Source organism: Idiotropiscis lumnitzeri, chromosome 13 (genome assembly GCF_059441095.1).
Source record: "Idiotropiscis lumnitzeri isolate Australia: NSW breed Sydney's pygmy pipehorse chromosome 13, RoL_Ilum_1.0, whole genome shotgun sequence".
Taxonomy (NCBI): Eukaryota; Metazoa; Chordata; class Actinopteri; order Syngnathiformes; family Syngnathidae; genus Idiotropiscis; species Idiotropiscis lumnitzeri.
Window position 1 is genome coordinate 18583279 of NC_142403.1, and position 23732 is coordinate 18607010.

The 23732-nt window shown below is 44.9% G+C and overlaps 2 protein-coding genes across 3 annotated transcripts in view; one reads left to right on the forward strand and one right to left on the reverse strand.

The window, feature by feature from the left end:
- The window catches only part of bcar3 (BCAR3 adaptor protein, NSP family member), a 38854-nt gene that overhangs the window by 1267 nt on the left and 13855 nt on the right, over window positions 1–23732 (reverse strand). The window contains exons 4-18 of one of the 2 annotated variants that reach the window (XM_088313430.1): window positions 21943–22129; window positions 21545–21769; window positions 16992–17034; window positions 5976–6104; window positions 5321–5446; window positions 5127–5243; window positions 4711–4949; window positions 4526–4626; window positions 4237–4371; window positions 3834–4043; window positions 2018–2592; window positions 1459–1574; window positions 969–1140; window positions 435–546; window positions 152–355 (exon numbers count right to left, since the gene is read on the reverse strand). In XM_088313430.1, coding sequence (XP_088169556.1) covers window positions 152–355; window positions 435–546; window positions 969–1140; window positions 1459–1574; window positions 2018–2592; window positions 3834–4043; window positions 4237–4371; window positions 4526–4626; window positions 4711–4949; window positions 5127–5243; window positions 5321–5446; window positions 5976–6104; window positions 16992–17034; window positions 21545–21769; window positions 21943–22129 — 2691 coding nt within the window. Of the gene's footprint in view, window positions 1–151; window positions 356–434; window positions 547–968; window positions 1141–1458; window positions 1575–2017; window positions 2593–3833; window positions 4044–4236; window positions 4372–4525; window positions 4627–4710; window positions 4950–5126; window positions 5244–5320; window positions 5447–5975; window positions 6105–12059; window positions 12405–16991; window positions 17035–21544; window positions 21770–21942; window positions 22130–23732 lie in introns of those variants that run through there. The other variant, XM_088313429.1, reaches the window with a different exon arrangement.
- hps3 (HPS3 biogenesis of lysosomal organelles complex 2 subunit 1) overlaps window positions 2865–23732 on the forward strand; it is a 46485-nt gene continuing 25617 nt past the window's right edge. The window contains exons 1-2 of the mRNA XM_088313426.1: window positions 2865–3050; window positions 7052–7120. The gene's annotated coding sequence lies outside the window, so the exon portion shown is untranslated. The remainder of the gene's footprint in view (window positions 3051–7051; window positions 7121–23732) is intronic.

Here is a 23732-nt window from a genome sequence, read left to right on the forward strand (position 1 = left end):
AGCACAATTGCACGTCATTCACTGCCACTGACTTAAAAAATTAAATTAACCTGGAAATCTTGCGCATTTTAAGTTCATCGTGAAATTTTCCCCACAAACGGATTATATCAAATTATTTATGAGTCGTATTCTCTTTTCCTTTTGCTTTTACCGTGCATGATTCTCTGCGCGTTCTCGGTGTAGCTTTGCGCATGGCGTGCGACGTCGCGCGCCGCCTCCAGGTGCCTTAGCATGATGTCACAGCCCTGGTCACTGGTCTCCCAGAGCTCCGCCCCTTCCGGTGAGACGGACGGACGTTCCATCAAAGTGAGAAGAGGCAACAAAAGGGGAACGCACACCACAGCAGGACACGAGGCTGAAGCGAGATGAGAATAAGACTCCCGACATTTGAAATTGTGCAATGTGGTTGAAAGAAATCGTTTTCTTGAATGTACCCGTTCCCTCGTAGAGATTCTTGTAGAAAGGTTTGAGAGTTTTCTCGTAGCTGATGGCAGTCTGCGTGTAGTTCCTCCTCAGAGTTGTCCATGTGCCCTCCAGACGACTGATCTGGAAAGCGCAGAACAAATTCCAAATTATTTTTCAGTAACTTCACGTCAAATAATATGCGGGTCTTATATGTTAATAATATGCCGTAAACTCTATGTGTATCGGTCATTTTCAAATGATTTCATCCGTAGGTGTCAAACTCTGGCCCGCGGGCCAAATTTGGCCCACGAGGCTAATACCATTTTACATTCAAAACGATAATAGACTTTTTAAAAAAATTAAACATTGTATTGCATTAATAAAACCACTTATAATAAAAATATTCAATAAAAAAAAATCGGAATTTTTATTGTTTTTAAAAAATTAAATGCAGGTGATAATTACTGACTTAGGAGTAACTCCGCAGCATGTTTCGCCACAACAAACAGATTTTTAAACCCTCCCATATTCTTAAAATAAAACAAAACAACAACCCATTCCACCTGTGGCAGTTCCAGAGCTTTCATCAGGGCGGTGAATGCAAATAGGTCGCCCACTGTGTCCTTCAGCTCCTGCGCAACCAGAACGATGCGATTCAATGTGCACGCTCGCTCCGCCGCGCTGCCGGTACACCCGAGAATATCCACAGCGACGCCGATCGCCATGGTGTGGTGTCTGGAAGTCGGACAAGAGCGAGAGCCGCGTTTTTAGCCCAGATTGATAAAGTTTGGCTGGATTGTCATTCACCTGTAACACCTCCAACTTTGGATTGGAAAGGATTGATTGCAAATTGGGACTTTCAGAGTGCTGAAAATAATCGAGAGTGATCAAACCGACCGTTTTCTCAATCTTTTATGCTGTTCAGGGTCAAAGGGGAGCTGTAGCCAAGAATCACAAAATGATGACAGTAAGGCCTTCTGGCTGGCCTTACGTTGAAGGTGATGAACGTGGCTTGTGATTGGATATTCACTCGTTCCAAGATTCAGCACATACCGTTCCATCAGGTCGAGTCTCAACTGTCGCCCGTGTGGCAAGGTGATCAGCTCCAGGCCAGAAGCAACCCCCATCTGAGCTCTCGTCTTAGACGACACTCCGAGTATCCTCGCCACCTGCAACGAGGTGGCAGTTTTCTGTGAGAACTCTGGCATCCTCCCGTCTTCCCAAAAACGTGCAAGCTACAATTAGTGAATTTAAAACGGATTTGTTCACATGGGAATGCACGAGTTATTTTAATCGATGCATTTTTAATACATTAAAATTGAATTCCAACATGCAAATTAGTTGTCTGATGCGGCAAAATAAGTGTCCCGGAATCACCCCTTGCGGTTGAAGAAAAACAACACGTTACATTTGCGCCACTGAACCAGCCTCGTAAAAACTGTGTGGAAAAAATCAAGACGGTTTGGTCCGCTTTCAAACGGCTGCTTGAAGTTTCAGATGTGGTTTGAAGATCAAGCTCGGAATGAGGTCGTCATGACGTGCAAGGGTTGAGGTCAGGCGCAATGAACCTCTCAGTGTGTTTGTGTGTGTGTGTGTGTGTGTGTGTGTGTACCTGGCAGTCGGCCATGAGCAGGTGTCTGGCTATGCTGTGGTGGTTGTGGATCAGCAGCAACTCTTTGGCTCGCTTCAAAACCAACATCTCAAGCGGTTTGTTTTCGGCCGGGAGAAGGCGAGAGTTGAACTCCGTCGGCCGGAACGCTGACGCGGTCTCCACCACCGGCTTCAAGAAAACGTTTCTCTTCTCGTCCTCCTGCTCCTCTTTGGCCGTGTCCTCCTCTTCCTCCTCGCTCGTGTTTTCTAAAGCCTCAATGGCATGATGGTAGGAGCTTCGGTCCAGGCCTCTCTGGCCTCCCATCGCATCCACCGCCTCCCCCTCTTGCCTCAATCGCTCCACGTAGCCGCACGGCAGCTGCTCAAGTTCATGGGCGTTGTCTGGAATCAAGTTGGGAGAGTTGGGTTCATTCCATTCCAGCGGGCTGCAGGATCTGAGGTCTGCGGGAGTCTGGGCCAGGCATTCAGTTCTTCCGGGTATGACCTCCGAGTCGGGATACTGAATCTGTGGAAGTTTACAGCTGGGAGACCTTTGAAGGTCTGCATGGATTGACTTCGCCGGAGGGACAGGAGGACCTGCCGTAGAAAAAGAACATCTATTACCTTAGACATCACTTGAACGGCTCAACAGTCGAAACCCCAATGACGTTGGAGCATTGTGTAAAACATAAATAAAACAAAAATAGGCCAGATTGAATTCTAAAAATAATTTGCACGATGGACTTGTTACCCATGTTTTGGCTCAGATTTTTTTTCTATTCTTGTTTTCTGTTAATGTGATTTTTTTTTTAGTGCTATTACTATTTCCTATGTACCCAGAACGCACCGCAGCGTGGGATGACGTCACCTCTCACGAGAGACGGAGGGAACTTTCGAGCACTTTTCCCATGCGAATTGAAAGAGAAAGGGCTCTAAATAGACCAAACTGGGTCCTTGAACTTTTTTTTGTGACCTGTGAGAGAATAAAGTTCGAATCCTGTGGTGTACTTTAGCCAAGGAAATTGGATTTTTTTTTTTGAAGACTATCGATCCTGGTGAGTGTTTTAGTCGAATGTGCTTAATGAACATTCCTGTGTCAATGTATCTCACGATGTGTAACTGAAAAAAAAAAACAGTCAGGAATGACATTTTGTGAACGTTGAGATTGCTATTGGCTAATGGTGAGATATAACCGTAAAAAGGGGAAAAAAGAAAATAATTTTAAACTATTTTGCTCACACATGAATTCCTAGCGGGTGCACTGCCTCGTGAGATGAGCTAGCAGGCTCACGGAGGACTCCATGCGTGTTCGATACACGCATTTTTTTGTTTTTTTTAAATCTACATATTTCCCTGGAGGGCGGTAAGACCGTCAAGATGATTTTTTTTGGACAAATCTTTTTTGTTGTTGTTTTTTAATCTCAGACATTTTTTTGTGGGTCAGATCTGACACCAACTTTGACACTAACTGATACCAACACGAATATATGTTCAAAGAAATTTTGAATGTTCTCAATACTAAGGAGTTTAATATATATAAATACAAATGTTCACATATTTCAACCTAAGATAGATGAACCTTAAATTGAATACATATGAATAATTGGTACACAGAAAAAAAATCTGATTTATTTTCCCACAACTTTGCTTAAGCGTGACGCTGCGTCGCTTCAATCGTGGTCGTTACAGACTCGTCAGACCACAGCGCTCTTTTCCACTTTTGCGTCAGCCCTTCTTAAATGAGCTCGGGCTCAGATAATACCCAACACACCGTTCCGCAACTTCGTGGTCCGAGCATGACAGCAACTAACTTGACAAAAAAAAAACGAGGCAATTACCTCCAGTTGTCCATGAACAAGCAAGGAGATCCCCGCAAGTTGAATCCAAAGTGGGTAAAGACAAGCTGGGGCAGGCGAGCTCCGCAGTGTTGGAGGCGAGACCTGGTAGCTGAAGGCCGGGGAAGCGAGGCAATCGCGTCAACGGCACCTTACTGGGTTTGGGTGGCGGTTTCGGACACAGTTGGCTGTCAGAGCCGCGGATTGGCTGACCTGAAAAGATATTCAAAGTGAAATGAATCTTCATTTTGGATCCTTTGACAACGCTAGAATGACCTGACTAACGTGACCGCAGATAATAAAACGGTTTGCTGCATCTACATTTAATACGTAAACTTTATCGGCTAGGAAAGTTATCTTAGGCAACCGAGCATTGAATCGTCATCGATCACATGACTCTTCTGACCTGCCAGTGGCTCAGCCAACCGCCGTGGCACTGACGGGCTCAGCAGTGGTTCACTGCCCGTCCGGAAAACCGGCGACTTGGTATTGGGGCTGAGGAGATGCGAGTCCGAGTGCTGGTGGTTCTGGACTTTGGATCCTGGATGTCAGAGATACGTGCTCGTTATTACGGAGGGCTGCTGACACGCCCTCAGGTACACCCGCATTATCTTATGCGAGCCAAATTCAAAAGTCGCCAGATCATTTTCAATATCGACATCGTCACGTACGCATTCAATCAAATTGACTCGTACCAAGTGGCAGGAAGCTCTCCGATTGGTGCGCCTTAAGTGGCCGTCGCTTCTCCGGGAGTTGATTTAAACTTGCTGGTTGGCTGCCGCAACGATCCTTCAACCTGAGCAGATTATAACGTCCAATAATGAGTCGGTGGATTTTCTGAGTGGCCACGAGAGCCCAAAGCGAACAACGCAGGACCAACCTGAGCTGACTTCCTCTCGCCATGCCGTTACTGTGGTAGTGCGTGCCCTCGTGCCCGCCGTGTGCGCCGTCTTGGACGTGGTGTCCATTGGTGATGTTGAGGCTGAGGCGCTTCTGCCGCCGCCGCTCCTGTTCCAGCAGTCCCGCTTCGCGATGGTTGCTGGACAAGCCGTACTTTTGTTCCAAGCAGCGCAAGGGCAGCGCGCGGTTGATGGGCTGGAAGATAATGGCGCCGACCACCTGAAACGTCATCCACATTTCGCCTTGAATCATTTTGCAACTGCAGACGGAGTCCGATTTTGGATGGCGCCTGTGCCAGCTGATTTTGAAGCGGGATGTGGGTTCTAATCACAATTTTTAATCAATGATTTTTCCGATTTGTGTGTATATTTGTGGCACGTCAGGTTTGAAACTGACCTGTGAGACAGGTTTTCGGTTGCCGACGTAATATCTTATCAGAGCGGGCACGCTGTCAAAACCTTCTCGCTCCACACGGTACTCCACTCTGGAATAGGCTTCGTTCAGCATCACAACCTGTGGCAGCAACAGCAATAAAAGATGTGAAAATTATTTTGAAAAAAAAAATGAGAATAATAGATCATTTGTTTTACCTTTTTGTTAATTTTAAAATGTTGGGCCGTATTTCGCCACTGACACGTTAGAACGTAACTTCCCGGACTGGACAGTGAATCGCGAATCAGGAAATCTCCATCTCGCTGCACAAAGTTTTCAGCAACCTAGTACGATCGAGAGAGTGCGTTACGACATGCCGACAGTTACGCAATATGATGTGGTGACTATTGGCGTTCCCAAACAGAGCAGCTCTTCTTTCAAATTAAAATAAATGATTAATCCATACTAAATTAAAAAATATATATTTCATGGCAATATGCAAACAAAACCTCTAAAAATGTAACACGTAAACTTCACGTCACGGCGACAGCTTTTAAACGGAACCATATGATCCAAATGAGATTAAACCTCACGGAAGCGCGAGACTTTAATCAAATCGCTGCTTGTTTGATTGAACCCAAAAGAAGCAGATAATCAAAAGGGAAAAGTCTGTCTCTTCACACCCACGTGTACTGTACCGGACTGTAAATGTAGAAGACAACAAAGTGCTTGACAAATTCTGCCGTCAATATATTGGATGAGCCATCAAAGGCCTCAAATCCATCTGGAAGATCTTAAGGTCTCATCTAATAAATTCCTGAAATTGCATGTTCTCTCACACACGATTGACTGTGTCGCTTTCTGACGTGATACCTGCCGGGGGATCGCTCCATGGTACCAAGCGTGGCTTCTCGGTTCTTCGCAGTTCATCTTTAGTTCTTCCTCCAACTCTCTGCGAAGCTTCTCCGATGGACCGTCCAAGATGAACGGATCCTGGGAAAACTGTAATACAAAAATAAACAAAAAATGAATTCTGAGAAAAAGGAAAGCCTGTCTGGGGTGGTTCACAGGCGGGCGAAGTAGCTTATCTTATCTTAAAATCTTCTCCAGTCATTGTCGAGCAACAACGACTCAGATTAAAAATGCACCTACAGTGATGCCTTGAGATGCGAGTTGAACTTGTTCCTGGACCATGTTCGGAAAAAAACCCCGTTTATGAAAATGAAGGCAAATTACATTAAGCCGCTCGCACACGCCAAAAAAGACGCAAGGAAAAAAAAATGTAATTTATTTTTCTGGGATGAGAAAACCAGCACTCTATACAATATTTTTCTCACACTTAGTAAAAACAATGACATAATTCAATGACATGAACTGTTTGTGCTTCAACTCTGCTGGTCATCCCGGTGTGCGCTTCAACTCTTGGCCACGTGGGGGCGGTATAAAGCTGACATGGCCAACATTGACACTTGCCTACAATACATTGCAGCTTTACTTTGTTTTCGAGTAATTTGAGTTCAGAATCGTCAGCCCGTCTTGTCGATAAAGTTTCCCGTTGAACGTTAGCATTTTGGTTGCGAAGGCTACATGTGGTTCCTTTAATTAAATACATCTTGTCTTTGTTTTATGTTTGGTTTGACAGCAACCTTCAGCTGGGAGTGGCAATAAACAGCCTGAAGCCTCTTTTTAAAAAAATTTTTTTTTTTTAATATTTACAAATTAGCCTGCGCTTGTTGTAATGTGGGTTGAGTCACGTGTCGCCACGCAACGCTCGTATCACAAAAGTTGAAGCTCGCAAGTCAAAGCAAAAAAAAATAAAATTGTTCAATAGACAGCTTGTATCTCAAAAAGCCAAATAGCCGGAAATGTAAAAAGTCTTCAACTTGTGCAAAAATAATGACTTGAGCAAACCGAATCCTAATTTTATGTTTTTACTTTTTCCTTTGAAGATTGACGTTTTGTAATCAATGATTCAAGTCTGGAACGTTTGGATTCAACAGTGATGGACGCAAGTTCTGGTAAGAACCCGACACCGAGCTAAGTCAGCACGACAGCCTGCAACTGTACATACAAACAACGCGAACACACATCAAACACACATGAACACGCCATGCTGCACTAACACAACTTTTTAAGAGGTTTAGATGTCACAAATTTAAAAATATTCCCATTTCTATAAACTACAAAACATTGTCAGCGTCATCACATTTAATCCATAAACTTACGTGGTAGCTATTGGGTCGCTGCATGGTTTGACCCTTCTCAACACGCTCTTCATAACCAATCGGCAAAATCCGTCTCAATAATTCTTCAGCCTTCTCTCCGACACACACATGATCTTTTTGTGTCAAGCAATATGTTTGCGCTCACCCACACAAATACACACACCCTTTCCCTGTCCCCTGAGGGATTTTCTCTCCTCCCTGATTTTCCACCTCATGCGACGACGTCAGGGTGACACCACTCTCAGCGAGTACCCGGACCTGTCCTCCTACACGCCCTCACCTGCCGGCTGACGCACACGCAGCACACACGACTGCACACACAAACACCCACAGACCCCAAACATAAACGCTTGCATTTTTTTTTTCTCCCTTGCACTTATACTTTGTGGGATAACGGCTGTATGCATTTTATCGTCGTTAAAATGCTTAGCATTGACCTGTTAATCTGCGTCACATGGGTCACTGTGACAATTTAAAGATCTTACCTACACGCAAAAAAAAGTCATGTTTGCATTCGCTTTTCATATGACTACAAATATTCATATTACTACGTGAAGCGTTTGTAGCAGACAACGTTGGCCGCAACTGTGCAGGCAGAAGCAGCTACATTTGTCCGTCTCACTTTCCACGGTAATATGATTATATTCCGCTCTAAATGGAATCATAGCGGCCATATCATTGCGAGCAGGTAGAGCGGCTAAAATAAGATGTTCCATGTTAAGGGCGCTTGAAAAATTGCCTGTGTGCTGACACACGCATCACCCTCCCCAAAGTTAGCGTTAGCGTGCCCCCTTCGCCGCCGCCTCCTGTACAGCGCTTTCCTGCCAAACTGTAATTGAATCAAAGTATACGTTGATTGATTTTGCCGCTTTTACACCAAGACAAAGATAAAAGAGAATCAAAACAAAGTCAAAATAAGAAAAATGGTGTTCATCATTAGTCATGTGACTTCTTCAGGTGAGAAAAAAAAAAAAGAAATAAAAGGCCCAGTTGGTCCAGCTGGCATTTGAGGGATGTGACCCGAAAATGCGCAAGCGGGTGGAAGGACATCAGAGGTGCATGTCGAAAAATGCCCACATGATGCTTCAACTCTCATAAAGCGAAGGAGAGTGTGCGTGGGTGTGTGTGTGTGTGTGTGTGTGTGTGTGCAGGCACGCATGTGGCCGCTGTGGCAAACTCGCCTTGGAAGGGAACTTTTTGTGGGGGTGTGTGCACGTGTGTCTTTTGTGCACTCGAGAATCGAGAAGGAAGCGTCAGAAAGAAAAGTTGAGGGTCACGCAGAGGCAGGTCAGGAGAGTCGGGAGGTTAGCTATTGTGAACAGGTGTGTTGTCATGGCGACGCCATTTTTTTGCCTCTTCTCGAGTGCTGAATGAAAGCAAACGCTGCAGGATCTTTTTTGTACGTTTGCCGGTTGATCGTTCGACGAGTAGCTTTGGTTTGAAATGCATGTGAGGTCTGTCACAGTCCTGGAACTTTTCTGACACATCTATTTGAAATTGAAAGTGCCTCAATAAGAATCCCGATGAAAGTGTTTGGGCCACGTTTTGGCTTTTCCAACTCTCCTTTTTCTTTTTCGTTCTTGTGTCTCCTTCAAGTCCTTAGATTAGACCCCCCCCCCTGACCCCCTTCTCGCCACAAGAACGCATGTGACAGGCGACTTAGTTTCCTATTACAGCTAATTGACAACAAAACAACTTAATGGGCTTGGAGTTATTGTGCTCATGAGCCAATGTTGTTTGTTTCCTGCGTGATGTGTGGACACAAACTAGTGTGCCGTGACATGTCACGTGTGTGCAAAATAACTGTAGAGTTGAGTTGCAAAAACTAAAACGTCAGCTTTTCACAAAATGCTGCACTCGGGTCAGAGGAAGAGCACATTAAATCTTGGAACGGAGCCATTTAAATGAAGCCTCATTTTTCTTTTTTATTGGTTCTCGGGGGGGGGGTCACGCACCCCCCGAGTGCACGTCTGCCTTCAGTCATCGACTCATCGTATCATCATGACCAGGATTTGGACAAATCAATGACAATGGCAAACTCGGAATGAAACATTGGTGTCTTTGTGTTACTGTTGTAGAAAATTACAGATCGCCTTCTGTTCTCATCTTCATCATGACAACAAAGCTTTATTCAGAGATTATAAAAGTTGAAAGGATTCTGAGAAAACTTGAATCGACTTTTACAAAATCCAACGGCGTATTTCCGTGAAGCTGGCTCTCAACGAGGCAACGTATCGGTTCTAAGAGTGCGTTCGGAAATGCACTTCGAGCAGTTTGCTCCACTCGGACCGATCGGAACATCACGGCGTTGTTGGACATTTGGACACGGAGCGTCAGGGCAGGATTTGAACTCCAACTGCTCCCACAACAGATATCCATCAGACTTATTTGCACATCCGCCTGATCATCATCATCGTCTTTAAAACAACAAGTCTGCGCTTGGCTGTGTCTGTGTCATTTCCTCTTTGCCCTCACGTAACAATTCTTTCCTGTCCGTTCCGCGGGACTCCAAAAAGTTTTGTCCTTGCCTCCCCAGAAGTTTTCCACCCAAACTGTCACGAGAACCGGAGGTGATGTTGCGAAAAGTCGCACAGAGAATCCAAATGTCAAATGACGTGAAATAAGTCCGCAGCAACTTTTGGGAAGTGCTGGAGTCGCTTTGCGAGCAGATGAGACCTTTTGATTGGCAATCTTGCCATCTTCGCGACGTCTCCCACCTTTCCTGTTTACTCGCAAATAAGTGGAGGCTTGATGTTTTTCCAAAGTTGAAAGCCATCTGATTGGCCGGGGCCTCTCTCCGGCTTCTATCTCGTTGAGCAGCTTCGTGAACTATCTGGACGTGCCAGCAGCAAAAACGGAATTGTTTGAGTCGACTTTTGTCCGTCAATGAAAATGTAGTATCGGTTCCTGCAAAATGGGTCGTGGGGGTCGCGGCCGTCTACGTGTTGAGATAACAGACAGAGGAAACAAGCGAAACCCTTTTGGGATAAATGGCGACGGCCCAGACAAACAGATGGCGCTTACATGAAAATGGGAAGAAAGAGGATGGAAGAAACCGAGGGCTCTTTGAAGCCCACGTGAGAGTGGCGAAAGCCGGGCGACAAGCCATCGTGAAAAGTAGCAGATTAGGGCGAGGATGAGCAATTTTCCAAAGTAGATCAGACGAACGTGATGCTCATCACGTGTGTATCTTTTTTTCTTTGATTGTGTTTATTTGACGAGGCTAGATAACACTTCGTTAACAGCAAAGAGTGTGCAATGCTTAATGTCAATTCTTTATTATTTGACTGATTAGTCAGGATGCGTTGATTTCACGTGTCCCCCTTGGCTCAGGATCAAAGATAAAGATATCGTGGCCAATATTGGGACACATCTGCCCGTAAAAAAAAAAAATATATATATATATATATATATAATTATTTAATTTGGGCGGGGGGGGGGGGGGTAGTTTCCCCACTTAAAAATCATCATCTCTGAGGACATATTTTGGCCCACTCGAATTTTCAATTCACCGCCACCGGAGAGTTTTCAACATGAACAGCCTTTTTCGGGTCTCGCACAGAAATTGAATCAGATTCAAATCCAGACTTCGGCAGGCCCACAAAAAAAAAATAATCTTGAGCTTGAGGTCACAAACTGATGGCCCAACATTCTTTCAGAATTTTCTGGTAAGGAGCAAAATGAATGGTCCCATCAATCACAGTCGTCCAGGTCCTGAAAAAGCGAAGCAGCCCCAAGCCATCACTATAACTCTTTTGTTGTAACATAAAACACACTTTTTCCAAAAAGTTGAAATTGCCTCATGTCAGTCCACGAATATTCTCCTAAAAGGCTGAATCATTTTTATTTGCTTTTTTTGTCATTTGTGGGTGGGGCAAAATTAAGACAAGCGTTTTTGTGGCTTTTTTTTGGTCATTTTTGCCCAGTTTCTTCTTCATTGGTGAGTGATGAACACTGACCTCAATTGAGTCATCACTGTGCTCTTTGAGTCCTTTTGATTGGATGAACACTCCTGGGACGTGACACTCGTTGGATTTTTATTTTTTTTCTCTTTATGCAAATTAGCAGCATAAACTAAAATATTTTCCGACCATGACCAGTACCCAGTACTAAATACAAACACAGAAACGTAGACGTTGACCATCTTGAGGGACATTGTGTCACTTTGCCGCGCAGTAGCTGCGCCGCCGCTGGCTCCATCAAATCAAGTTAATGGCATTGGTATATTTCACTGTCGTCATTTAAAAAAAAAAAAAGGAGGGCAACTATTGCAAGCCGGTCATGAATCACACTATCACCTTCATTTTGCTCCATCCCGATGAACAACTGCCTCAGCCGTGCCATCACACACTCACTGCCTTGTCTGTGTGCCAACGCTACTTATGGATAAAGCTGCTCATATATCTCACACACACACCCCGTCACACAGATGCTCATTTATGCGGGTGTCTGGTCCGTCTAATAAAAGGCCAGTGTTCAAGTCACAGACAGAGTGAGGGGAAAGAGGAGGACCATTCAGCGGGATTCGACTTTGTCCAGGCTGAAAGTGTCACCAGCCACTTTAGGGCGGCTTATTGAGACTAGTTTGGCGGCGGACTCGCCACTTTCCTTCCACAACAACAGCAGATGAGCACGCAAGCGGCCTTTTAGTTTGTGTGAAATGAGATAACGAAGCGGGAAAAAACCCAAAAAGATGTTCCCACCGCTCTCTCATGGAGGTTTTTTCGCTCACCTTGGCGCCGATGACCGAGTTGTTGTGGTAGAAGCAACAAAGAGCTGCCGTCAGACTTTTCAGGTTGCATCGCTGGGACATTTTTTGGCCCTTTTTTCTCCAGTGTCAGGTGAGCAAAGTGATGCCTCCAGCTGCAGTCGCCGAGACTACGCTAAAGTGTTCCATTGAATCCTCTGGCGAGTCCCATTTGCCTCCTCAAAGAAAACCACTTGCAGAAAGTTAATTATTTAATGGTTGTCAGCTGGAATAAACGTATCCAAAAATTAATCAGCTCGACTGTCAATTTATCACTTCTGTCCTCTGGCAGCCCTGCGGACTGAAGCGTCCGCCACGCTCCGCTCTTGCCTCCTCTCTGATGGTTTTCGCGCGAGATCACCCCGAGCTCCAAATATGGGCATGAGAAAGCCATGTGATCTGGTATGAACCAATCACATATCAAAATGTTGGGAGTGGCCCAAAGGCAAGCACTCCCTCCCTTTTTCTCTCTTCTAAGGACACCGGGATGATGCTGGATGGAGAAATCAATACGCAAATGCTTCTCTCAAACTATGGAGAAAATGGCAAAATGTTCGGCATAAAAGATGCTTTATAATTTTGCAATTTTCAGAAGGAAAAAGTTCAGATTTTGTCTTTCATTGTTTTATTTTTCACGTGCAATTAACACCTTTGAAAACGCTTTTTGTCGCTCGCGGTGGACGGAAAATGACATCATGTGTTGAGGGCTCAGGTGTGACAACCAATCACAGCTCACCTAACGTTCAGAAGCTGATGTCATTTGTTTTTGTTTTATTACAGATGACCTCATTTCAGTTTGTGCGTTTACTGTCCCCTCCTTGCTGGTCACATACTTTTTTTCAATTTTTTCTTGATTGCCTGAATCATTTTGACGCTATGTGCCCCCTTTTTGGGCTTGAGCACCTACCCCCAGAAATATTTACGTGCATGAGGACTGGTCCAACAACAGCGTGATCGGAGAGAAACTCTGTCCGTTAAATGTCGGCTTTATTATCTCCCGAGAGAGCTAACAGTAGTGATCGTCACTGCTCTTTTCGTCCCTCCCGATGCTAACACTAGCACGGCGCTCCCGCTAGTCGCGTGCGTCAATCAACAAACATCAAGCACGGGTACAGAGCCATCCCCGTCGCCACCCTCGGCCAGTCAGACCACCCGTCCTTGGTGCTCACACTAGAACAATTTCATTTTTCTAGTTGGGTTGGTCCCGTTTGCCCCGATAAACATGATGAGAGCAATAAAGGCTCAGTTGGATTTGATGTGGAAGAACTTTCCCGGCCCACTCAGAGCCTTGACCTGAACCCCCAACAAACTTGAACAATGCAAAAGCGCCAGGCCCTCTCTTTTGTCTTAATCGTACGACAGTTTCAAGTGACAAAAACAGCAGCAAATACGAAAACCCACACGAGGGTGACATCCCGGCAGTGAAAAGACATTTCTGCCACAGGGATTCAAGACGGTAATTACAATGCGGTCTCCCAGAGGATCCAGGGCGGAAATACATGTCGAAAGTTCCCTGGAGCAACACGTTCAGCGTCGCCAACCACAGCGGCCCCAAATCACCAGCTAGCATAAACGTCCACCTTAAAATACACGCATCCGTCATTTCAGGAATGCGCTGGAAAACAACAAGGGGCAGGAAGCTTCAAACCTCCTTCGGGGCTTCTGCAGTACGTCTTCAACGCGATTTGTTGTTTTTGAAATGCATGCTAAAGAAAGCGCACGACGCATCAACTTTACGGATGATAAAATCGGAGACGATTGCAGTTTTTGAAAATAGTACACTGTCATTATAACTGTTTATTTCGTTTTAACAATGTGAAGAGTAATGCAGTAAGAAAAGAAAACATGGTCCAAAGCAGCGGTCCTCAACTTCTGGGCTGCGACCCGGCGCCACTTTGAACTGACTTTGATTGTGGCGTCATGTGATGATGCCAACACTTCATTTAATGGCCCAGTGACAGAGTTGGCATGCTCGTTCAGGCCTCCGGGCAAGCGTGTGTTCTGTTCCGTTCGCGTTGGGTCATCAACACATTACAACGTTGAGAATGACAATTGTTGATTCGAACAATCTCACGCCTGAGCTGTATGACGCCCCGAAGGCCGAAACAACTTTCAGACATAAAAAGGCTGTGAGAAATTTCAATCAGTTTCTGGACTGACGATGGATCGACGAATCTTACTCAGATCAGAGCAGAGCTATGCGACTTTCTCACCAAATGAGAGCGACCAGCCGGTTATGAATCAGATGCGTGTCCTGCTTTCAGACAGGCCTGCTCATTGATTGATTGGCTGTCATCCACATGAACACACCCACAGTCAGGTCGGTGGAGCGTAAAGCTGCTCGGCGCTTGTTAGCGGCGCTCACTGACAGATCGCTATGACCATCCTGATGAGTCTCCGCTGCTGTTTGGAACGCGACCTGTTTGCTATGCTGACAGCTCAGCTTTGTCATACCAAAGTTGGACCACCAGGTGGCAGGAGAGCTGATCTTTACTATAGTCGTGATGTAACAGTCACGAGTTGATAACTTCATCAAATAACGATTAGTCAGTAACTAAATGCGTTATTATTCTGAAAAATAAAAAAACTGCAAAATAATCAGACATTTATGATCGTAAACTAGCACAGGCTTGCGTATGAAGGGAAGCCAAGACCACACACAGAACCTGATTGTTTTTAGAGCGTTCCCTCTTCAGGCCGAGGGAAGTTGCTGCTTTGACTTCAAAGGGAACGAAAGACGAGAGAGAGTATTTTAGAGAATACTTGCTAGAGGATTTCTCTCTTTCTTTCTCGCTCACATTCTCTCTTTAGCGACAGATCTGTTGTCGGTGTTGTTCTCCCATATCCGCCATCCAGTTGAAAGCACCAATTAAATCCATATAGAGCCTTTCTCTCTCACATTAAAATGAGGGAGAGTGCAGTGCGTTGCAACTCCGGTTGACCTCCTTTCCGTTTTTTTTCATTTACCCATCGTAAATTGAAATCAGACTAATACCAGCAGAAGTATTTTTTTCTCTTTGACTACTCACAATACCAAGTAGCAATATCTGTATTACTCCTGTTGTATGGCATGACCACATTGTGAACAAAGAGCGTTCTCCAATATGACAAACTGCCACAGTATAGCGCCAACTACTGCGCCAACTACTGAGAGAGAGAGAGAGAGAGAGAGAGAGAGAGAGAGAGAGAGAGAGAGAGAGAGAGAGAGAGAGAGAGATGCTCACTTGACGATGTGCACTGAACAAGGTGAGGCCGTGCACTTTTGAACCTCATCACCGGAAATAAGATGTGAGCGCACCTGTGTACCTGTTGGACTTTTCATTCTCCACAACGCAAATGCAAACACACCTGGAATTGTGGCTGACAGCTACACTTTGGCACCTATTATATAAGAGCTGGCATACAGCGGCTCCATGTGCGGTCAGCGCGCACTGTTGACTCTTGCTCACAGTCCTGATTTGACCGACAAAACACCAGATCGGTGTGTGTGTGTGTGTGTGTGTGTGTGTGTGTGACTCGGTTTGCTTTTCACACTGAGGTGTGAGCATCCAAACATATGTGCTAAAAGATGGGAGGAAAGAGAAAAAGGTGGACAGAGGAAGGGATGATGGAGTGGAAGAAATGATTATAGACTGTCCAGGTCATGAAGAAAAATGAGGAAAAACACTGCGAGCTTGATGAAACTTTGCATGGCCACTAAAATGAATTCAAAATTAGTTCTGTCGAGGCTTTTCCATCAGTAGATGTTTTTGTTATACTAGGAATTAATACATTCATTCACAGCCAATGTTTTCCTCTTTTCAGATAAAATAATTATAAAAAAAAAAATTGATCACAGAAAAAAACTGAGGGAAATCACCAGTAAAATGACAAACAATTGTCCCCAAAAATCTTTGGGTCAACATTGCTTTCCCAACTTTATTTTTGAGGTTCTAATTATCCATCCACTTGTCTATTTTCTGGAGCGCTTATCCTGTCACGCGTGAGCTGCAGCGAGAAGCAGCACACACCCAAGAGCGTACGCCAGCCAATCGCAGTATTTTATACGTTATGTTTGAATACAATTCGATAAACCGTGAGGTTCGGGACCAGCAACAGAACAATAATTATTTTTTTTTTTTTTTGTCAATGCACAACTCAGACCGTCATCGCCCCCTCCCTTCCCGAACACAAAAATAAATCAGAAATAGCAAATCACTTAACACAAAGATATTACTAAAACGGGACTCTGGCAGTGTATAAAACATGATTATTATATATTTTAATATTCTTTATTATAATTCTTTTTAATTTAACTGCATCTGTCGTGTCACTGGATTTTCTTCCCCATGAGCGACATTTTTATTTGAACCTGTAGCCTCAGCAATAAAAAGTCATTTCTTATCTGCTTGAAGTCTAGTTCCATTAAGTAAATCTGTCAAAACTAACCACTAGATTATCAAAATAATCGACGGCTATTTGAATAATCGAGTAATCGTTTAGAACTCAGATTTCTGCCAATGCTTTCCATCGTAATTATTCTCTGATTTCGGTAGTCCAGGCTGATTATCTTTAATATTGAATCTGTTACATTAGCTTGATGTCTTGTAAAATCATTTTCAACTTTATTTTACCTGCGCATTCATTGCAAAGTTTTACAGACGAGAGGAATTTGTGTGGTTTTAAAGAACAACCTCTGTGACACATGCCGCACGGACTACACGAGCCTCTCAAAGTGTGCGGAAATAAACTTTTTTATCTTACAATCGTACAGACAGTATTACATAATTACAAAAACAGAACATGATATGTGTTAGCGACGCATCCACTTTTTTTTTTTTGATAAGCAAAATAACCGCACAGTGATTAACATGAAAATCCCTACGGAACAATCCAGAACTGAAAGAGCTGCGATAAAAAAATGTCTTGTGAACTTACCTTGACGTAGTCCACGGTGGCATCCAAAGTGGCCGTTGACTCCCTGGGAAAAACAGAGAGAGAAAAGGCCCGGTTGAGTGAGCACATCTTGTCCTTGACGGTGGTTTTCCCACCAACAAACTGTCCTTGTGCTCTTGCTTCCTTTCTGCTTCCGACGGCAAATAACCCCTTCTGACGGCTGATGTTGCTCCTCAAACAAGCGAGATTCACATCCATTCGCGCGTCCACAGAGGCATCTTTGCTCTCTCGTCGCCTCTGGCAAAATTCTGGTTGAGTGTGGCCAGGAAGGCAAGCGGCATGTGGCTGTCCAAAGTGGACTAGAAGAAGTTCATAGTGAGCTCAAGTCTTGAGGTGCCTTACCCTGCCTTGCTCACGTTCTCTCTGTCTCTCTCTCTCTCTCTCTCTCTCTCTCTTTCTCTCTCTCTCTCTCTCTCTCTCTCTCTCGCATGCCCGGGCTCTCTCTCTCACCCACTCTCTCTCTCTCTCCCTCTCTCGCTCGCCCACTCTCTCTCTCTCTCTCTCGCTCGCCCACTCTCTCTCTAACCCCCTGCCGCCGCCTCCCCCCAACTTGCTCCCCATCACAGCACACATCACAGCCACACGCCCACCCTTGTGAGTCCACTGACAATTTCACACACAAGTTACGGCACACAACGCTCGCAAAACACAGATGCCATGACTGTTCTTTTTTTCTTTTTTTTTTTTCTTTTCCCCCAGCACCATCAGCCTGTTCACCACGTTGAAAGGATTGCACGAAATATTTGGCCACATTTAGCTCCGAACAACTCGAGTCTCAAAGCGCAGACCTTCTCCAGGAGGCTTATAGCCGAAAGAGGTCATTAGCTCAAATCCAGGACGACATGAGAGAGGTTGCCGGTGAAAGTCCTTAAAGCTTACTCTCGTGTTCCCATGGGAATATTCGCACAGGTCAGTACTTAACAAGCCAAACATGTTCAGTTGTAAAACCCTCTCAGCTTTTAATATCGAGTTACGTAATAGAACAGAAGGCGCCATTCACAACAATTTATGGTCATTATTCGTTTTCCCTCTCAGTGCTCACTTGTGTTTCTGTGGACAAAAGACCTGCGAAAGGCTCCAGGAACCAAAAACACGACATATTGTAGAAAAAAAAAATTGGACAGTCTTTCTACCTTTCTTTCCCAAGATTCATGCACATATGGCTTTAACTAGTGCAGGAAAACTTAAAATGCATAATTATATCTGCACTCTGGAGTTTTCTCACAATCGCTGTTCCACCACAAGTGGGCGGAGTCTTAAAAAGGCTTATTTTCCCATACGTGACACTTGCGTGTTTGATAGTCGTGCATATAATTTTTTTTTTTTTTTATGTTGGTACTGCATATAATCATTATCACATAGAGTTGTGGAGGCCTCGTCATAGTGTGACACCACACTTACGTGCCCTGCCCGAAAGTTTGAGAGCAAGCTTTGCTTCTCATTTGCAGTTGAAACACGATTTTTGTATAATATAATATAATATTATCCCATTAATATATCAAATTGGGTGTGTTGAAAACTTGCGATAATACATTTGAATTTTCTCATTGGACTGCATTGTAAATAGAAAGCCACCATTTCATTGACTGTATGCTTTTGGACTTTGATGTGTATGTCGGAATGTGATGAGCGTCGGTTTCTTGTAAATGTCAAGTCGGGCATGAGCGAAGCATTAACTTGGATAATGCCACACAACGCTGACCCCAGAGTACGCTGATATATTCCTGTTCTGACCTCACTGGATGTTCCCGAACATTCGCCACCTGCCCCTCGTAAGCCTTCCCTTTGGCCTCTTTGCACTCACCATTTGGACAACATCCATGGAAAAATAACAGCCTACCAATGTGCGCTGACCGACGGGAGTTTCCAAGTTTCCCTCAGGTAGGTCAAAGGTCAAATTGATTGACGACACCACTCTTAAATGTCAGCCATCAGATGGAGGATAATCTTGGCATGAATACATTTTAAATCCGAGCATCGCTGAGCAAGTTGAACACGAGCAGCAAAAGGACTGGACGTGGAGTGTGGTTGGAATGCGGAGGCCGAGCGCTGGCCTTCCAGTCTGCACAAACTAACCACAGCTAACTTGGACTTTTTTTTTGGGGGGGGCCTGTTTTGCTGAAACAGCATCGGACATTTTCTGCTTGCATGACCACCAGACCGACCTGCTACACAAAGACGCACACAAAGCAAGAGCGCCAGAGAAACAGTCCAAAGCGGAGAGGGGAGGCGGCTCTCACCGCAGTCTTTTCCTGGCTTCTGTTGTTCTTTTGCTTCCCACTTGACATTTCGCATCACCACATGTGGCCGACTTTACCATGGGAGTGCACCATTTGAGCTTGTGCGTTTGTGGGGCGGGAAAGTGCAAACTGGAACCATGGAACGACGCGTCGATGCAGTGTCAGTAGGCAGCCAACAGATGTCAGTATCAAACAAATTCCAGTGCTGAGGTTGAGTCAAACAAGTCGAGGTATGATTTAAAATCTGGACACTATATTTGCTTTTTGAAAGTGCCCCCAATGCAAACCGACAAAGAATGAAGACATGACTGACAATTTAAGCGCATCATTTTGTTGATCTAAGAGAAAGGCCACTCCCTCTATTCCTTTCTTTTCAGTCTGCCGTCTTCCGCCTCCTCCTTATCTTCCTCACTTGGTGGTCTGCGAAGTTGGCCACTGGAGTCAACAGAAAGGCAAAGAAGCTAGAGCAACATAAGGTCAGGGGTCGAAGGTCAGCTGTCAGGGTGAGCAATGGAAAGTCAAGATGGACTGGCCAGTGCTTGCATACCAACAACTTACACTCCCCTATCTTTTTATAGAAAGCCAATTAGTCTGAAGTCGCCGTTTCAAATCTGCAAGTCAGACGGCCGAAAGCAAGATAGGGAGGAATTTTATCCACGTAGTTGAACTGCAAACACAATTGCATTTTCCTTTACAATACTATTTCTGGAACTGATTTCTGTAGATTCATTAAGGTCACAGGTGAGATCCAGCGGATTCTGGCTGCGGGCCAGAATTTGTGTGTCCTGTGACGGACTGCGTGTCCGTCACAGGACACATAAAGATGAACCGTCCTAAAGTGATGCACTGTACCGTCTAGTGAAAGGTAGAACAATTAAATAGGCTTCCACTAGATGTCCAACCAAACAGGCCCAGATTTCACATTTTTGAGTCAGTTGAAACGAGATGATTTTTATCTGATGCTGCGCCTCAGTGGAGAGAGGAGAAGCTTCCAGAAGGACAAACCATCTCCTGCAGCACTCCCATCAATCAGGCCCGTATGATAAAGTGTCCAGACGGGGATGCCGTTCCTTCATAAAAAGGGCGCATGGTAGCCCGTCTGGAGTTTGCCCAAAAGACACATGAACAACTCTCAGATCGTGATCAATGAATTGTGTGGTCTGAAGAGACAAAGACGAAAAACCCTGAGGAGGATTCCGCGCCTCACATGAGCAAAACCGTCTCTACGGTGAAGCAGGGTGGTGACCGCATCATCCTGAACCGGCAAACAAGTCTGGATTGAGGGAATCAACACAACAATGGATAGAGACTTCCTGGATGAAAAGCTGCTCCTGGGTGCTCAGAACCTCAAAGTGGGCTGGACGTTTACAACAAAGCCAAGACAACAAAAGAGTGACTTCAGTAGAACCCAGACTTGAATCCAAGCAAACGTCTCTGGAGTCATTAGAAAAATCTGCGCACCAATTCTTCTTATCCAACCTCGGACCTTGAGAAGTGCTGCGAAGAAACTGCCAAAAGACAGGTGTGCCAAAGATCATATTTAAGAGAGAATAATAATGTTGACTGTGCAGCAACCTGCACTGGTCGAAGGTGACCCGGACTAACCGTCCAGCTGTATGTCATCGGGATATGAAATGTATCCAGAGTAGAGGCAGAAAGATGGAGTCAGGAGACAAAGACTTGACAGTAATCTGTGATCTGGCCTGCCACACCCTGACCTACAAAGGTAACCCAGATGCTGGGGGCTACGAATGCGCTCATCGCTGGCTACATCAGATACAGTCTGCTGTAATCCGACACGAGCCACAGAAAGATGGGAAGACATGATGACGGATGACAAGCTTTTTTTTTTTTTTGTGTCCGTTCTCTCTGAAGTTGAGCTAAGCGCAACACACCCGAAGGATTCTCTTTGCGGTGTTGTTTCTGTCCGATGTGAGGGGAAACCACCATCAAGCGACCTCTTCGAATGTATTTTCAAACCGAATCGGACAGGAAACCAAACCAGAATACGGCACTTTGACGTCCTCTCTCAATCCAGCATCGAGAACTTCAAGATTTCCACCAGAAGCAAAACGTGTTTTTTGTTTTGAGTTTGTCTCATCGTATTTGTCTTGATGCAACACGTACTTGGTGGAGGTCAGGGCTCGACCACAAGCACCAATCTAGCTATTTGTTTTTGCAGGTGGGCTTAATGTTGCGGTTAGCGAGTGCATGTTATGGTTCTATGCGACAGACTTACGAAATGAGCGACATCAGCAAATGTCTGGTGTACGACATTCTTTCATTGTTGCTTACCTGTAACTGCGGAAGTCGTCAATAATATTTTGGACCAATGGCGAGCTCACGGGCTGTGCAGCTATCAATGTTGAGCTCCCGCTAAGCACTGGCTGACTGTGATTGGCTCTGGGGTCCCAAGTGTTGATGGACCCTCCCTTCTTGCGGCGGGGCAGAGTTCCATGAATGGAGATATGCTGGTAAGAAGCTACGGGGAACTCAGATCCATCACATCCTGGGACGAGACTAAGGAAGATAGAGCAAAAACAGACATTAATTTAGTTAGACACTTCGGGCCTGCTTTATTGAGTTTATCGCAACGAAAAATTGTGATTTCTTTTGTTTTGTTTTTTGCGTCATCGTTCTTTTAATCATAACTACTTGTTCTTAGAAAAGGTAGTTTTGATCATCGGACCCACCTCGATCTCGAGCTGAGAAGGTCCATGGAGGAGGCAATGGTTGCTTGCAGCGTTCTTGAGGGGCAACTCCCCCCACTGGGCGCACCAAGGGCGGGAACGTGGATGTGGGAAGTGGCTCCTAACGTGTGGTGCGCATGGAGCGACCTGGGCAGGCTGGCAAAACGCCCCTCGGCCATCATCCTCCACTCTGCCAATCAAAGACAAGCCATTGAAATGTAGTCAAGCCTTTAGTTTCATTTGAGCAAATTTGAGTCGGTCGTCATCATGAAACGAATCTCCTATGATGAAATGACAAAGAACATCTGCTCATTCTATCCAAAGCTCTCTAAAATTGGATGAAACCCCACACGAACACACGGAGAACATGCAAAGTCCACATAAGAAATCCTTTAGCACCGATTCAAACCCGAACTTTGGAAACACGAGGCATACATGCTAACCACTTCCTCACTTTGGCGGCAACAGTGAGACATGCAGAGAAAAACATGAATATATGATCAGATATCAGATTTCAACACCCTGCGGTGTTAAAAGGAGCGTAACACCGAAAAAGTCTTACGCCGCAATACTGCTTCACATCATATATTTGACACAGTTATCTGATCTGAAATACGTACACACACACACACACACACAGAGAAGAAACGTTCTGCACACACGAAGAGAATGAGCACAACAGGTGTGGGCGCAGCTCTCCATACGCTCGCATTGTCATGGACATAAAGCACACATTCCCGTCAGGGTGATCATTCCGATCATTGCATGACACCGTGACAGGCATTTGCTTCTAATGTTGTGGCCACAAGTCAAATCCGAAGGGAGTCGAAGGGATTCAAGTGTTTATTGGATGTTAATCTGATGGTACAATATTCTTAAGAATACGACAGAGGCTGCGAGACGACAGAACAGACCTCGCTTAACGACTACATCAGTCTAACCATGACAATGAAAGCCGTACTGTTTTATCATTTACAAAACGCCAAATTCCATCGGCACCTGTTTGGACAATCCCGCAAGTGAACAGATTCATTGCAAACGGGTGAGTGTTGTGATTGGGTAGAAAATGGTTTAGCTGTTCATGCGCAAGAATGGGGCGAGGTTCACCACTTTATGAACAACTGCGTGACCAAATAGTCCAGCTGTTTAAGATTCATATCAAATGCGTTTTAAAATAATGGGAAAAAGAAAATTCACTCAAATTTCACTTTATTTTTGGAACGCGACTCCCGCGATAAACGAAGGGACCACTGTATTTCAATATCTGTAGTCCAGGTCAGCGAAATATTCAGAAAATCTAGAGAACTCTCTGCACACAAGCAAATAGTTTTTTTGGACATTGTGGCATCAAGCAATATTTGGAAAGAATTCCACCTACTACGGTTGAACAATTAGTGTTCTCAGTTCCCAAGTGCTTACTGAGAGTCTGCTGATGGCAACAAGATGCAGAGGACAAACTGTTTGGCAAGTGATGGAAATCTGAACATGCTCCCGATAAATTCCCCCGCCGCATGATGATGACTCGACTCTGTGCTATTCTCTGCATGGAGTCACTCATCATGCAGCGCTTCATCATCATGGACACGCCAAAATATCACCAGTTTCCACTGCCATTGACGGCGAAAGACGTCAAAGATACATTTTTTTATTTTTAACTCGGTTGGCAGTGAATGAGTGTAATGTCGACTTGGGGTGTCCAAGTCCGGTCAGTTTCCCGCCTCCATTACACCTGATTCAAGGGATCAGATCATTATCAAGCATCGGCAAAGCTTGTTGTGAGCGAGACATCCAAA